Source organism: Schistocerca americana, chromosome 4, assembly GCF_021461395.2.
Source record: "Schistocerca americana isolate TAMUIC-IGC-003095 chromosome 4, iqSchAmer2.1, whole genome shotgun sequence".
Taxonomy (NCBI): domain Eukaryota; kingdom Metazoa; phylum Arthropoda; class Insecta; order Orthoptera; family Acrididae; genus Schistocerca; species Schistocerca americana.
Genome location: NC_060122.1, coordinates 26,440,121 through 26,454,524, shown reverse-complemented (window position 1 = coordinate 26,454,524; position 14,404 = coordinate 26,440,121). Strand labels below are relative to the sequence as shown.

At 40.7% G+C, this 14,404-nt stretch overlaps 1 protein-coding gene across 1 annotated transcript in view; it reads right to left on the bottom strand.

Annotated features, from left to right (window-relative positions):
- Window positions 1-14,404, bottom strand: part of LOC124612899 (vitellogenin receptor-like) — a 232,698-nt gene that overhangs the window by 90,531 nt on the left and 127,763 nt on the right. The window contains exons 14-16 of the mRNA XM_047141363.1: window positions 9,446-9,562; window positions 9,224-9,368; window positions 5,803-5,996 (exon numbers count right to left, since the gene is read on the bottom strand). Of these exons, the coding sequence (XP_046997319.1) occupies window positions 5,803-5,996; window positions 9,224-9,368; window positions 9,446-9,562 (456 nt within the window). The remainder of the gene's footprint in view (window positions 1-5,802; window positions 5,997-9,223; window positions 9,369-9,445; window positions 9,563-14,404) is intronic.

Genomic DNA, 14,404 nt, shown 5'->3' with positions numbered 1-14,404 from the left:
TGTAATTGCCCTTTTAATTGCATGTAGCAAAAGAAAAAGAATTTTGTAAAGAACCTTTCAGCTGAACAGCAGAAAGACTTTTTTTTTAAAGTACAAGGAAAGTTTCACCCAGCATATTCTGTAGAAGAAAGTGTAACCATATTTGGACTTCCACAACCTCGTGGATTTGAAAATTCAAAATAGTCTCCACATGGGCAAAGCACTGTTGCCTCCACAGTTTAATTTTGCACAGACTGCATTGCAGGAATTAAGGAAGCAGCTCCGTTCATAATATGAAAGAATTTCAATATGTGACAATGTATGAAATTCACTAAACTTCAGAAAAACATATGCACAAACAATAAACACTAAACTTTCAAAATTTCTCTTACAGTACGGTTTTTCTTCAATGACAACAGTAGCATGTAGTGATGGTGTTAGTGTAATGCTAGGTAAGAATTTTAGTACTTTATAACAATTTAAGTATGTGTACAAACTATTCAAATGGCATTATGCCAAAGAATTGAGTTGACTGACCTTAACTGCCAGCTGTTGCACAGGACTTAGGTGCAGATCATATTCTCAGCATGTTCAGTGGCCTCAAGCTTTAAGAGCAGTGCAAGCAGTAAGGGAGTCTTACCAAGGTTTGAACACAGATTTTAACAGATGTTCAAATGACATGAGAAAAATTAAGTATAATGAAATAATTCAACAGGTTGCAGAAAACACTATCAAGCTCAATATTTGTGTGCAACAATGTGTTGCTTTCTTTTTTTCTGTTTTCTTCTTTTTGTTTTTGAGATTAGTATTTTTTCAGTACCTCTGAAAGGACATTGCTGCATTCAGTCATATATGGCAATTATGAGGTCAATATGAGCCATTGAACAATTTAAGAAAATGCCAGGTGTTCAAACGAAGGAAGCCAGGTGTTCAAACGAAGGAAGCCAGGTGTTCAAACGAAGGAAGCCAGGTGTTCAAACGAAGGAAGCCAGGTGTTCAAACGAAGGAAGCCAGGTGTTCAAACGAAGGAAGCCAGGTGTTCAAACGAAGGAAGCCAGGTGTTCAAACGAAGGAAGCCAGGTGTTCAAACGAAGGAAGCCAAGAAAGCTATTTTAGAAGGGCTCTTCAGAAACATTTCTCATGTTCCTAGAAGAGAATCGAGCAAAATGACTTCTCAAATAAATAGTAAACAGTTCTGTCAGAGCTTTAGTGATCCTGAGGCTAAGGCTCATTTCAAATTATAAATTCAAATCCTTTATGAACAACGTCAATATTTTGTGCATTAAGAAATGGCCCTGTGACATTGCAAGCCCACTGCTAGAAGGGCAAGAAAATTATTAGGAATGTGAGAATTTTAAAACGTAACTGAAGGTTTCTGACATTATGCAAACAGCAGAGAGAACATTCCTGAAAACCTGAAACCAGTTTGTTGGTGTTGATTCACTCCCTGGAGTACACCAGGAAAACAGCTTGCCACATATTTGGTACTTATGACAACATTGCTTCTTAATTCATTTTCTGCACTCTACCCTTTAATGTTTGCTTCAATTGCGGGACCTCTGCTACATATATGGAACACCAAAAATTACATAAAAGTAGGGATCAAAACACAGGCTTGCTGAGGATAACCAATGCAGAAAGGCTAATTTGCACGTGGCAGCCATGAGTGATGCTTCAAGTCACAGGATCTTTAGCCAAGTCTTATTTCTGTTAGGAATACAGCACTGCAGATAAGGTACTAAATTAATATTAATAAGTGGTGCAGGTCTGAGCACAACAGGAAGGACACATTCTACCAGCTTTCTGTGTACAAAGGGTCAAAGTCTCCTGGTATTAACAAGCTTATGCTCACTGAAAGTAAGCCTTTGAGAAATTCTAAGACTGATGAACCACAGTCCCAGAGTCTAGTACTGCCGGTTCTTTACCGTAGTTGTCTACCTGTTGTCACATGGAAAGTGCACTTTAACCTTCCAAGTTATTGCCACAGACATGACTTGCACGTAATCAATTTAAACCTATCTGTAGTCCCTGTACCCTCCTGACGATTCGCCGAAGTTCTCTGCACTGCCATCTTAGGTAGAGTCCACAGGTCGACGAAGGCACCGCGGACGCCTCTGAGCTCACGAAACGGCCGAACCTGCAGTTGTACCGCAGATCTCTCCCACACAAATGTGAAAATAAACATCTCTTTCATAGCTATACCCACACTGAAGTCTAGGAGATACATTTTCGGCTTTACTGTAATGTAGGTTATTTCACTGTTTCAGTTATGAAGACAACACATTTAAATTGAGCCAATACAGTAACACTATTTAGGAGTTACTAATGCCATGACAAGTGCACAATTACCTACAGAAAGGGCAAATGAAGAAAATTGCGTATAGATTCTGCTTTGGCAGGACCACTTGAAAGTACCCCTACTCCTTTTGTATAACTTGCTTTTGTTTCAGGTAGTATCAAACAGTTCATGTGTTGGACTTTGGAGAGGAAACATATGCTACCATTGCTGAACCAACTGAGCAGTCACCAATGAAATCTATTCACAGCGCGTCAGCTGAAAACTTACTGATGCAAACAATGCAAGTGACAAAATATTGGATACTGAAATGTGTTTTAATTACCGGGGAGCAGCAAATTGCAGCCTGCAGTGCTTTGTTGGCATAATTTCCAAATTCCATGCCTTGCTCAATAGTGTTATTTTCTAATGAATGTGTGACCTACTGCAGTTCACACAGAAGGAATGTTTTCTGGCTCAGGGACAACCTTCATGATGTTAAAGAGTCAAACGAACTCGTCTCACATGACATGGACCAGGAAGTCCCCACACTTTCACTTTTGAAGTCAACATTAATGGAAACTTTTTATCAGATATGCTGGAAACATTGCTGACACTTCAGGCCATTGTTGACAAGGGAACCACAAGCCACTGTTACATCATCACACTTTACTATTCACAAACAAGAGTTTCTGCATGGAACAATGAGGCCAATGGATTGACTCTCCGGCAGCATTAAAATGGGCACCATAAGCCTGTATCCTGTCTCATCAATCACCTCATTAATGGGTAACAATTAAGTTCTGTACAGCCCAACATCACCGCAAGACTAAGAATTGCACAAGTGTACGACTCTCAGAGCACAACAGATTTTCTCCAAATTGTCAAGGATGACAAGGAGATGCACAGGTACCTAAGGCACAACTGTGTCCATACAGAAGCCACTGAGTATCCAGCATTTTTATCTAACCATTGCAGTATGCAGTATACTGTCAACTTAGTGGTACAGAGATTTATGACACCATCTAAATATGCAGTGCTTGATCAGTCCACACAACAACTGCTACTTCAACCAAATTAACTTATGAAACGAAAATTAAAACACGTGCAGCCATCTCTTGTGCATGTCATTTATATAAGTACTTCTCATGTTTCATTAAACGATCTTCAACTCCCTTGACCAATGTAAATTGGGAGTAATCCAATTTTGGGTGCAGTCACAACAGGAGCCAATATTAAATAATCCATGTCTGCCTCTCATTTACATAACAACCACTTTGTTCATCAAGGGACAACTGTTAGGACAACATTCAAACCAGAATGTCAGTCGGTTGATGAACGAGGGGTAGTGTTTGGTAAGCCTGGGATCTATGGACACCAGTTCTTTAACTACGGCTCCTTTTAGGACTGTACACAAGACTAGATTCCTCCTAATTTACATTGGTCGTAGGGCATAAGGATGGTATTATGGAACATCAGAGCTGATTGCATAAACAACAACCTGCAGCTGTCTCTCATTTAAATTTCATTTCACATTGAACAGCTGAAGCCGTGGCACTTAAAATACTAAATTCCTTCATCAAAAATTTTTATAGCAGGAGTGAATTGTTTATGTAGCTTGGAGAATTGTCCACTTTGCAGAAAGTGCAAATGTCACAGTTACGTGTCAGTGTGAAAATTTTAATGAGCCTACGCTTTCAGATATCTGTTATAAAGTTTTTTTAGGGACACGAATGGTATAAATACACACTGCTTTCCCTGCATCTTGCAACTGGGCCTGTATCCTGACTGCTTACGAGATATTACAAATGACTGAAGCGATTTCATAAATTCACTGTAGCTCCATTCATTGACATATGGTCACGACACACTACAGATACGTAGAAAAACTCAAAGTTTTGTTCAGCTGAAGCCGCACTTCAGGTTTCTGCCGCCAGAGCGCTCGAGAGCGCAGTGAGACAAAATGGCGACAGGAGCCGAGAAAGCGTATGTTGTGCTTGAAATGCACTCACATCAGTCAGTCATAACAGTGCAACGACACTTCAGGACGAAGTTCAACAAAGATCCACCAACTGCTAACTCCATTCGGCGATGGTATGCGCAGTTGAAAGCTTCTGGATGCCTCTGTAAGGGGAAATCAACGGGTCGGCCTGCAGTGAGTGAAGAAACGGTTGAACGCGTGCGGGCAAGTTTCACGTGTAGCCCGCGGAAGTTGACGAATAAAGCAAGCAGGGAGCTAAACGTACCATAGGATGGTGCTCCACCGCACTTCCATCATGATGTTTGGCATTTCTTAAACAGGAGATTGGAAAACCGATGGATCGGTCGTGGTGGAGATCATGATCAGCAATTCATGTCATGGCCTCCACGCTCTCCCGACTTAACCCCATGCGATTTCTTTCTGTGGGGTTACGTGAATGATTCAGTGTTTAAACCTCCTCTACCAAGAAACGTGCCAGAACTGCAAGCTCGCATCAACGATGCTTTCGAACTCATTGATGGGGACACGCTGCGCCGAGTGTGGGAGGAACTTTATTATCGGCTTGATGTCTGCCGAATCACTAAAGGGGCACATATCGAACATTTGTGAATGCCTAAAAAAAACTGAGTTTTTGTATGTGTGTGCAAAGCATTGTGAAAATATCTCAAATAATAAAGTTATTGTAGAGCTGTGAAATCGCTTCAATCATTTGTAATAACCCTGTACATAAAGTGCAGCATGAACATTTACAGGTTTACTTTTATCACCCAATAGCATCCCACAGACACCGAAAAATTGGCAGAATCTTGAGAAACCAGCTATTCACAAAACCCTGCTTAAGAAATATCTGGAATAAGCACTGACAAATTTCAGAATACACCACAGTCTTTTACATGTCACTCCAGTTATGAGCACGAGGACTGTATTATGTGTTTCAAGTACAGAGGTGCTTAAGTAATCATCCACTCAAACACTGACTACTTCCTGTAGTATTTTCATGCAAAGTTGTACAATGGGACATACTTTCTACCCTACATTTATTAACAGTAGTTTGCAGACCATGGATACAAATGTGCCTGACGTTCAGTCACAGGACATACCTACAAATTAAAACCTTGCAATCTCACTGCACAATATTTACAGTGAAGATGTGCTCAGTTTTTCAACTATAGAATAAGGAGAACAACACAGTCTTGGCTGTGATGAAATTATTGTTTGTTTATTCATCAATGAGTCATTTCTTGCATAATTCGAGGCATCTTCAGATTGGTTGATGTTGATAAGCAAGTTGAAAATATCTATGATAAAACATCTACAAAAATAAATTTCGTTCATGAGGATGTTTTATTGATATCCATAACTTAATCTGAAGATGTCTTGAATTAGGCAAAACACACACCACTGATGTACAAATAACCAGTAATTTCAACACTGCAACCGAAAGTCTTCTCATTCTATATACTTGTTGCTGTACCTGAATACCATAGAGCGTGGAAAAACTTTTATACTTTTAGAACAGTTTTGTCACTACTTTATGCAGGTACATTAACAGTTTAGCTATTATTACCATCAGAGGCAAGACTTCCTATGGTGTTCATCCCTGAATCTGCCACAAAGACTCTGTCCAGGCTGCTGTCGTACCAGAGTGTCACATAGGGCCCTGACACTTCCTCCAGCACATGGACACGCTGTCCAGAACCGTCCATCAGGATCTTGTCCACATGCACATGTGAAGACGAACCGAAAGCCACAAACATGTATCTGCAGCACAATACCAGTCACAGTTCATGTTACGTTAGTTTCTTATTTTTATGAGATGTACAGCATTCTTACTAAATCTAGTATTCCTTACAGCAGATTTGAAACCAACAAATTGTACAGGGCAGTCAGCTTCAAATTTTTTAAATTGTTGCCTGCCAAATCATTTGGTTTTTACAATATTTCAAAATACATCAAAACAGACTGCTAGACAACACAGTTAAGACCTGAAGTACTGAGTAATGGAAATGGCTTAGGTCTGGTTGTATGCGCTAACTTAGTACAAACAAAAATGCTAGAGAAAGGAAACACTGAACCAACCAATACCCTGTCCTCTCTCATCCACTTCAAAATGGCAGACATAACTTCTCATGGAATTCCAATATGCACAAAATAGACACTATGAGAATTTTAATTAAGTTCATGAAATTCTAACCAAATTATCACCTATTAATATGAAGGAGACCTTAGCCCATGCTACAGATTCATCACAACTATTTCCATTTCACACAATACAGGAGGAAAATTATCAGGGATCGGTCTCATTTCAGTTTGTGTGGATGAAACCACACAATCCAAATAGGTAAAGGGTTAAAGCTGAGGTTTGGTTTCATGTTCAATCAACACAAGAACAGTTCTGGAACCCCATGTTCACAAAAATAGGAAGTTCATTGCAGCATTTACTATCAAACCCAATGAAAGTGCAAAGATAGTTCCTGGTGCTACATGTTTACACACTTCAGCACTTTATATTTTCCTTCTACGCACTGAGCGCTAGATGAGTTGTCATACTTTGCATGTAATAGTTATGAATTCTGTACAAGGGATGATCAGCAAAGGCATTCTTTCTCGTTGCTTCTGTGACAGTTTCCTATCTGTACCATGAAACAAAGTGAGAGTTTGCATGTATAATGCTCACAGGTGGCAGCACATGCTTTACAGTAGGTTGGTAGTAACGTTCTACAGATGTGATGCAAGAGGAGCAGTATGGCACAATGGAAGTCCATGTTTGTTTAAACAAATGCAAAGCTGCAGCAAGCTTACAGTGAAGATGCACTACTTTGTGCAACAGTTTTTAAATGGTCAACCTGTGTGTTAAACAAGGTGGGCTTTGTGTTTTGGGTGCTACTGTGACAAGTCAATGTCACCAGGGTGCTGTGACTGTCCTTAAGCATCAGCACCTCTATGCAGTGCTGAAAATTTCACATGTCAGTTTCTTTACAATTATAGGATCATATTCCTATGACCCATACTTTTACCTGTTGGGTGGCACATCTTCCAATCCAAACAACAGGCTGTGCCAGTAGAGACAAGCCATGAGGTGCTGCATCTCTTATGATTTGGGGGGGGGGGGGGGGGGGGGGGCAGAGATGTGTGTGTGGAGTCTAATATCACCAATGATGAGTCATGGATCAGATGGATCATGAACCTGAGGGGAAACAAGCCCAGCACAGTGTGGGAATTGCTCAGTTTTCCAACACCAAAAGATAGGTGAAAGTTGTTCCATCTGCAGGGAAAGTGATGGCAATGGCATTTTTTGACTGTCCTGGAATGATTTACCAGTGTGCAGTTCCCTCACACTATTGTTACAGCAGCATACTGCAAATCAGTATTAGCTAAAATGATGAAATGCACTGCAAGAGAAGACCAGAAGTTTCTCTGACTGGACAGCAATGTGTGGATTCATATCACAAACCAAGTCTTGCAGTTTCTGGTTTAGTTAACATTACCTGTTTACTGCATCCATCTTCTAGCCCCAATCTTGTACCACACCATTTTCTTTTCAATTCCTGTCAGTAAAAGCAATTCCTTGGGGCATTTTAATTTAGAAATCTACACAGTGTTCAAGGAAAGTGACAATTCTCAAGGACCTGACAAAAAATGGTCTGCACTGTGTGTTCGAGCACTGGCAGAGATGCTGTAAAGAGTGCATTTCAGTAAGAAGGAAATACTTTGAAATAGATGCTAAACTGAAATTGACTAATAAACATCTGTGAATAAAATTAGTCTCCATCTGTTAATCGGCCCTCTTAATTTGTATGACGAGTGACTCACTGGAGAAACCAGAGTAGTAGATATCAGCTAACATGCTACATGAAAACATTTTCATGCCTTTTACATGAACAAACAGCAGCATTATTATTTTAATGCCACATATTTATACACAGGGGGCAAATCGGCACAGTAAAGCCACAGTCAAAGTATTTAAACAATTGCACAAACCCCAGAGGCAAGAATACATGCTATGAGAAACTCATCACACGCTCCAGTGGTCAGCTGCAGAACAACCACAAAGGTAATGAGGCTTTATGTTGCCTGTGTCATGGCTAAGCATATAAATTTAAATGGACATCTATAGCAGACTAAATTGTTAGGCCATTATAGCACTTATGACAGAGCACTATAACATTGTTACTGCAAGCACACAAAATTCATTAACAACTTTAATGCTATTACTCCTTTCCCAAGAAAGGAATGTCCTGGCAGTAAGAGAAATCATGTTGATTCATACATCTGGAGCAATAATTAATCAAAAGAATGCAAATCATTATAGTCTAGCATTATTTAGGGGAAAACTTTATAATGGTGAGTGAACATGATGTAAGATACAAGTTACATAGAGGGGACACTTCAGGAAGTATGTAGTGTAACTGGAAGAATTCACACCAGGATGAATTAACATCAGCTTTGAATAATATTTGGGAACCCTAGATCAGGAGATTCCATGGTAACGTGGCATAATAGTCTGCTGTTGTTAAAACCAATCCCTAGAACAAGTTTAAATTGGTAAACTGGTAGGACACAGAACTTCAGGAAACACCTCTATAGCTCCGAGAATATGTAATTGTGTGTTTTATACACAGGAGTAAATGAAACTGTTCTGGTTCTATGATGGTAGATCCTGTTAAGTCAGAGTTCAAAATGGCAAAAAAGTATTCTACCAGCTGTCAACAACCAGCCAAGTTCTTACTATTGCGAGATAATTATAGCGAAAAATTCACTGAAGGTAAGAATGAAGTTAAGAACTGCTGACCAAAAACCAGCTTCCAGGAGCCAATCTGAACTGCCCGTAGCCATATACATAAACACACACTAAGTGAAGGTTCGTACTGTCCAGCAAGTCATGTTACTAGTCACATTTACATTTACATTTACAAGCAGACAAAGCAAACTGCCTTGTCGATAGCTCTTTACACCGAGACTGATTAATCCTCACAGCTGATACATACCCCTGATCTGGGACGACGGCTACACTCAGTGGCGGTTCAGCCCCCGTGCTTCTTAACAACACAGCCACAGTCTTCGTGTTCATGCTCATCGCACTCACTGTTGCGAGCTCAGCATCGCTCCAGTACACATTGTTACCATACGAATCTGTGAATGTCACTTGTAAGTCAGAAGAAAGTGCCATTTACTTACATCATCACGATGAAACAGTCCATCCTACTCACCATATGACAAGCTCGTAATCCTCCCAATTCCTTTCTCGAGAAGTGGTCTAATTAAATTAGTAGACATCGCCATTGAGAACAATTTCTTCTCTTCACTCTCGCTCATTATTAGCACATCTAGAAGCAGTAATATTAACATTAAGTTTTATGCATTCACTTTCAACATTTCTGTGGTTGGTTAACATTAAAGGTTTAGAAATTTCTTGCAACACAAGTTCAATAAGGAACCTATCCACTCCATTTCGGCAACTGCATAGTTAAATTCAAATAGGAGTCACACATTAGGTGAACAAAATAAGCTAAATATCAAAATATGGCCAACAGTCAATAGAGCTGCCATGGCGCACTAACAATGAGCTTCTATACTGCATTTTCCAAACACCTTTTTAAGGTCTCATTACACTACAGGTGGGCATTCCCAGCACAAAATTTTAGGAATGATCATAAGACAAAAGGAATGAAACCCTCTGAATCTAAAAATCTAATTGTCAACCACACCTACAAATTACATATAAGGGTTGGAACTAACAGCACAAACCTTTACCAACTATTCAAGATACTAAGGCTTATTTCCCAACGATTTGTACAACAATATAGTAAGTCCCATTATCACATAACAAAATGTTAGTATGGCAATGTTTCTCTTTGCTGTGTGAAAGAGGATACATTGACGTCAATTCTTGCATTCACTCCTTGTTAACATTTCATGAAAATGCTTGCTTTTACAATGTAGGAGGAGTTAAGAGGAAACTTCTAAAAATTTGTGAGCTATTTCAGAAGACTAATCTTACATGGGAAGGTATTTTCACATACCTCCACCCAATCACGTTTTTCAGTGTTATTGCATTAATCCTTATTTCTTGAAAATTAATAACCAAACATCTTGCAATAGTCTCTTCAGGGATCACTGGATTCCTACACCTTAATGCCAATACATACTCCCTAATGGTATGTGGTTAAGAAGGGACTTAGGATGAACTGACCAGTTCACAACTGTAGTACTTGAGTATAAGGGCGCAGAATTATATTTTTAGTTGCAATAGGTAGAATGCTTGCACACCTGCCATTTTAAATAATGGAGTAATCATGCTCAGTGACATATGATTAGCTCGAATAATTTAGTTCTGTATTTAATGCTATTCCGCATTTGGTTTGTGTTGTTCTATGTCCAACATGCTCCTGGGACATTATGGGGCACCATGAGACTACTACCTGACGTGCTTACATTATCACAGGTGTCAGTGTGCATTATCAAGGAGCTCCTCCCCCGTCTGAAGTTCCATGCTTCTCAAGAATGAAGAGCTGAGATGCTGGACACCAAACCAGCAAGACGTGTTAAGCAGACCTTGTCTAATTGCACATTTACTATTCAATTTGGAAAGGTTATCTTAACTCTTACTTCCCAAATAATAAATGGTTGCTTTTGAGAACTTTATTCCTCCACATTCATTCCAATATAAATTGATCAGTACAAGAAGATTAACTTTAAAGTGAGGCTTCCATCAAGTTTCAATCCCGTGGTCAAGACAGTTATTGGTAACCACCTTAACAGGCAGAAATTTCCATACAACTTTTGCATTACAAGCCAAAACAGGCAGTGGATTTTTCTAATCCAGGGCAAAAAAAAAGAGTTAAAGTTTCCCAGTAGATCAGAAAAATTCCCAGACATCCAGAGAAACTGGAAAGAATTCTTTATTCTCTATTGCTCCTCAAAGTAATCAAAATGTGGACTAGAGGACAGTGTTCTGCGAAGAGCTAATTTCCACTGGTAAATACCACTTACACAAGGAAAATGCTGAGGTGACAAGCAGCAGAGTTTTATGATTTCAGTGTACCTGCTTTTCCCCTCATATGCACACAAATAAATAGAGAGACTTGGAAATAATTTCCATATTTACCACTGAAGATATGAACGTCATGCCTAATTGATGGTAAATATTTTTTTCATTGACAGCTTGTAGTGGCCACTTCCTATTTTTTGTATGCAATTTGTTCTATAAATCCAATTATGACGCACCATCTCCAAGGAGGTGAAATATCGTATTTACTCGAATCCAAGCCGCACCTGAAAAATGAGACTCGAAATCAAGGAAAAAAAAAATTCCCGAATCTAAGCTGCACCTGAAATTTGAGACTCTAAATTCAAGGGGACACAAGTTTTAGGCCGCACCTGCAAATCGAAACAAAGTTGGTCCATTGTAATATGAGACACAATTTAGGTCGAATGAATGACAATACAGCAACAGTAGTTTGGTACGAGTCTTAAGCTTAGCAGTTGAGCTTTACCAGGTAGCCATTGCTATGCGTCAGGTGCTCCGTCCCTATTTATATGGGAACCCTTCCTTTTTCACGTGCTTCGTCTGGTTTAAATTGATTGCTTATTTTTCTTTGATCTGATAAGTGCCGTTCTGGAAAAAAAGAAAAAAAAAAAAAAAAAAAAAAAAAAAAAAAAAAAAAAAAAAAAAAAAGAAGAGAGAGAGAGAGAGAAAAAAATCGTCTCGTTAGCGGAACAATGGCAAGACTGCTATTTTTTGTTACTTACACTGCTCCTTTCTTTTATAATGGTCAACAAGAACCAAATAATAGACTGCATATGATAGAAGATGTTCTGAACGAGAGTTTAGCAAAACTTTTTCTCCGTTTGAAAATCTTTGCAGGTGCCTCTTTAACACATTACATTCTGCACAGAAATTAGAGTCATCTTAGATTCAAAAATCTAGTCAATTTTCATGCTTCATTTCTGACTATCACTATCAGGCATAAGAATAATACGAATATAAAGATGACATGATATGATATGTACATTCTTCCATGTTTGCTGTTGTCCCACTCTAGTTTCATAGTTTATTAGGCAGACAGGATTTAAATGAGATAGCAGCAAACACAAAAGAATACATGGCAAAATGTTTATATTCGTATTATTCTTATGGTGAGGAGAATACTGCATGTGATTCACAATTCATAAAATTTCCTACTAGCGATCATCTCTTCTGACAGCTAGGAAAACATTCAGAACGTAGAGTTGGCCATATTAACAAACATCCCAAACAGTCTTGCCAGTAGGATTTTCGTAGTACATTGAAATGCTGCTACATTCGAAGATGAACAATACGGAATTTGCTGGTTGGTTGGTTGGTTCGTTTTGGGGTTTGATGGGGGCTAAACATCGAGGTCATCAGTCCCCAGTTAAAAACAGACATACTTGTAAAAGGCCTATACAGTAAAAGCATAACCTCTGCACCAAGACGGAGGGAACACCAAGGGGTACAGAGCTAAAATACACCGCAGTGACACAAAATAGAGGACACTTAAAAGGAGCACAGCAAATAGTTGACTAGAGTAAAACAGACTACAGTGGTTGATGGATCAGGTAAAAGGTCAACCACTCAACTACAAACAAAGAACCTCCAGCTGGAAAGTGTTGATAGAGAGACCAACACAACTTGTTACCATAAAAGGAAATATTTCGGTATCCACGTCACAAAAGTCTGTGGAGTGGGTGTAGCCTGAGAAACCATGCTAGAGCACCCACACTAGAGCGAGTGATAAAACCCAGCTGCACAGATAAAATGTAAAACTGAGTCAGCTATAGAGGCATTGTCACCGAGAATTAAAGGAAGTGCAGCTGGTAAATTAAAGGACTGCCGCAAGGGGACTAAAAGGGGCAGTCCAGCAGAAGATGGACCACTGTCAGCCCTGCATCACAGCGACACTTGGGCAGGTTCTCACAGCGAAGGAGATAGCTGTCGGTCAACCGCGTATGTCCAATTTGGAGATGACAGAACAACTGAGTCCCCATATGTGCCCCTCAAGGACGAGTTCCACATGGCAGTGGACGACTTGACCGTGCAGAGCTAATTTGGCGTGTTCCAGACAGACCATTCAGAGCTCCAGACATCGCAGACCTTGCGTTGTAGGGCTGATCGGAGGCCTCTTTCCACGAGATCAAGCTCCAGGTGCGATGAAGTGGTGGCCCGCTTGGCCAACCGATCGACACTTTCGTTTCCTGGAATGCCGATGTGGCCCGGGGTCCACACAAACGTCGCCGAACGACCACACTCGGCGAGAGCAGAAACAGCATCTTTAATACCGCGCACCAAAAGGTCCCAAGAGAAACACTGGTCGAGTGCTTGCAATCCACTCGAGGAGTCACTGCATATGACAAATGACTCCCCAGGGCAGGAGAAAAGGTGAGCGAGTGCACAATAAAGAGCAACCAGCTCCGCAGTGAAAACATTGCTCCCACAAGGCAGGAAATGCTGCTCAACGTAGTCGCCGTGGATGAAAGCAAACCCAGTGTGTCCATCGACCACAGAACCATCGGTGTAGACTACATCTGCATCGCAAAATGAGGCAAAAAGAGCCAGGAATTGTTGACGAAGACTGGCAGGTGGAACGGAGGGCTTGGAGTCGCAGGACAAATCCAAGCAAAGCCGCAAGCAAGGGGGGGGGGGGGGGGAGACCAAGGAGGGGTAGAAGAAAAGGGCCAGAAGCATGGGGAAGGGGAAAGGACTCTAGTGACGAGAGAAGGGAACGAATGCGGACCGCGATCAAGAGACGTGACCTAGGCCGCCGTTGTGGGGAGGGGAGTGCAGAAGATGGAAAAAGGAGCCTGTGGTTTGGGTGGTCAGGCGAGGCATAGATGCAGGCGATGTACGACGCAAGCAACTGTTGGCGGTGGAATCGTAGGGGAGGGATTCCAGCTTCTACAAGAAGGCTGGTCACCGGACTAGTGCGGAAGCCACCTGCTGCCAGTCTAAGGCCACAACGGAGAATTGGGTCGAGGATCTGCAACATTGAAGGCGCTGCCGAGTCTTACACCACACTCCCTTAGTTGAGACGGGAATGGACTAAGGCATTGTAGAGTTGTAGGAGGGTTGTTCGTGCAGCCCCCCCAAACGGTGTGGCGGAGGCAGCGAAGGATATTGAGGTGCCGCCAACACCGTTGTTTAAGCTCGC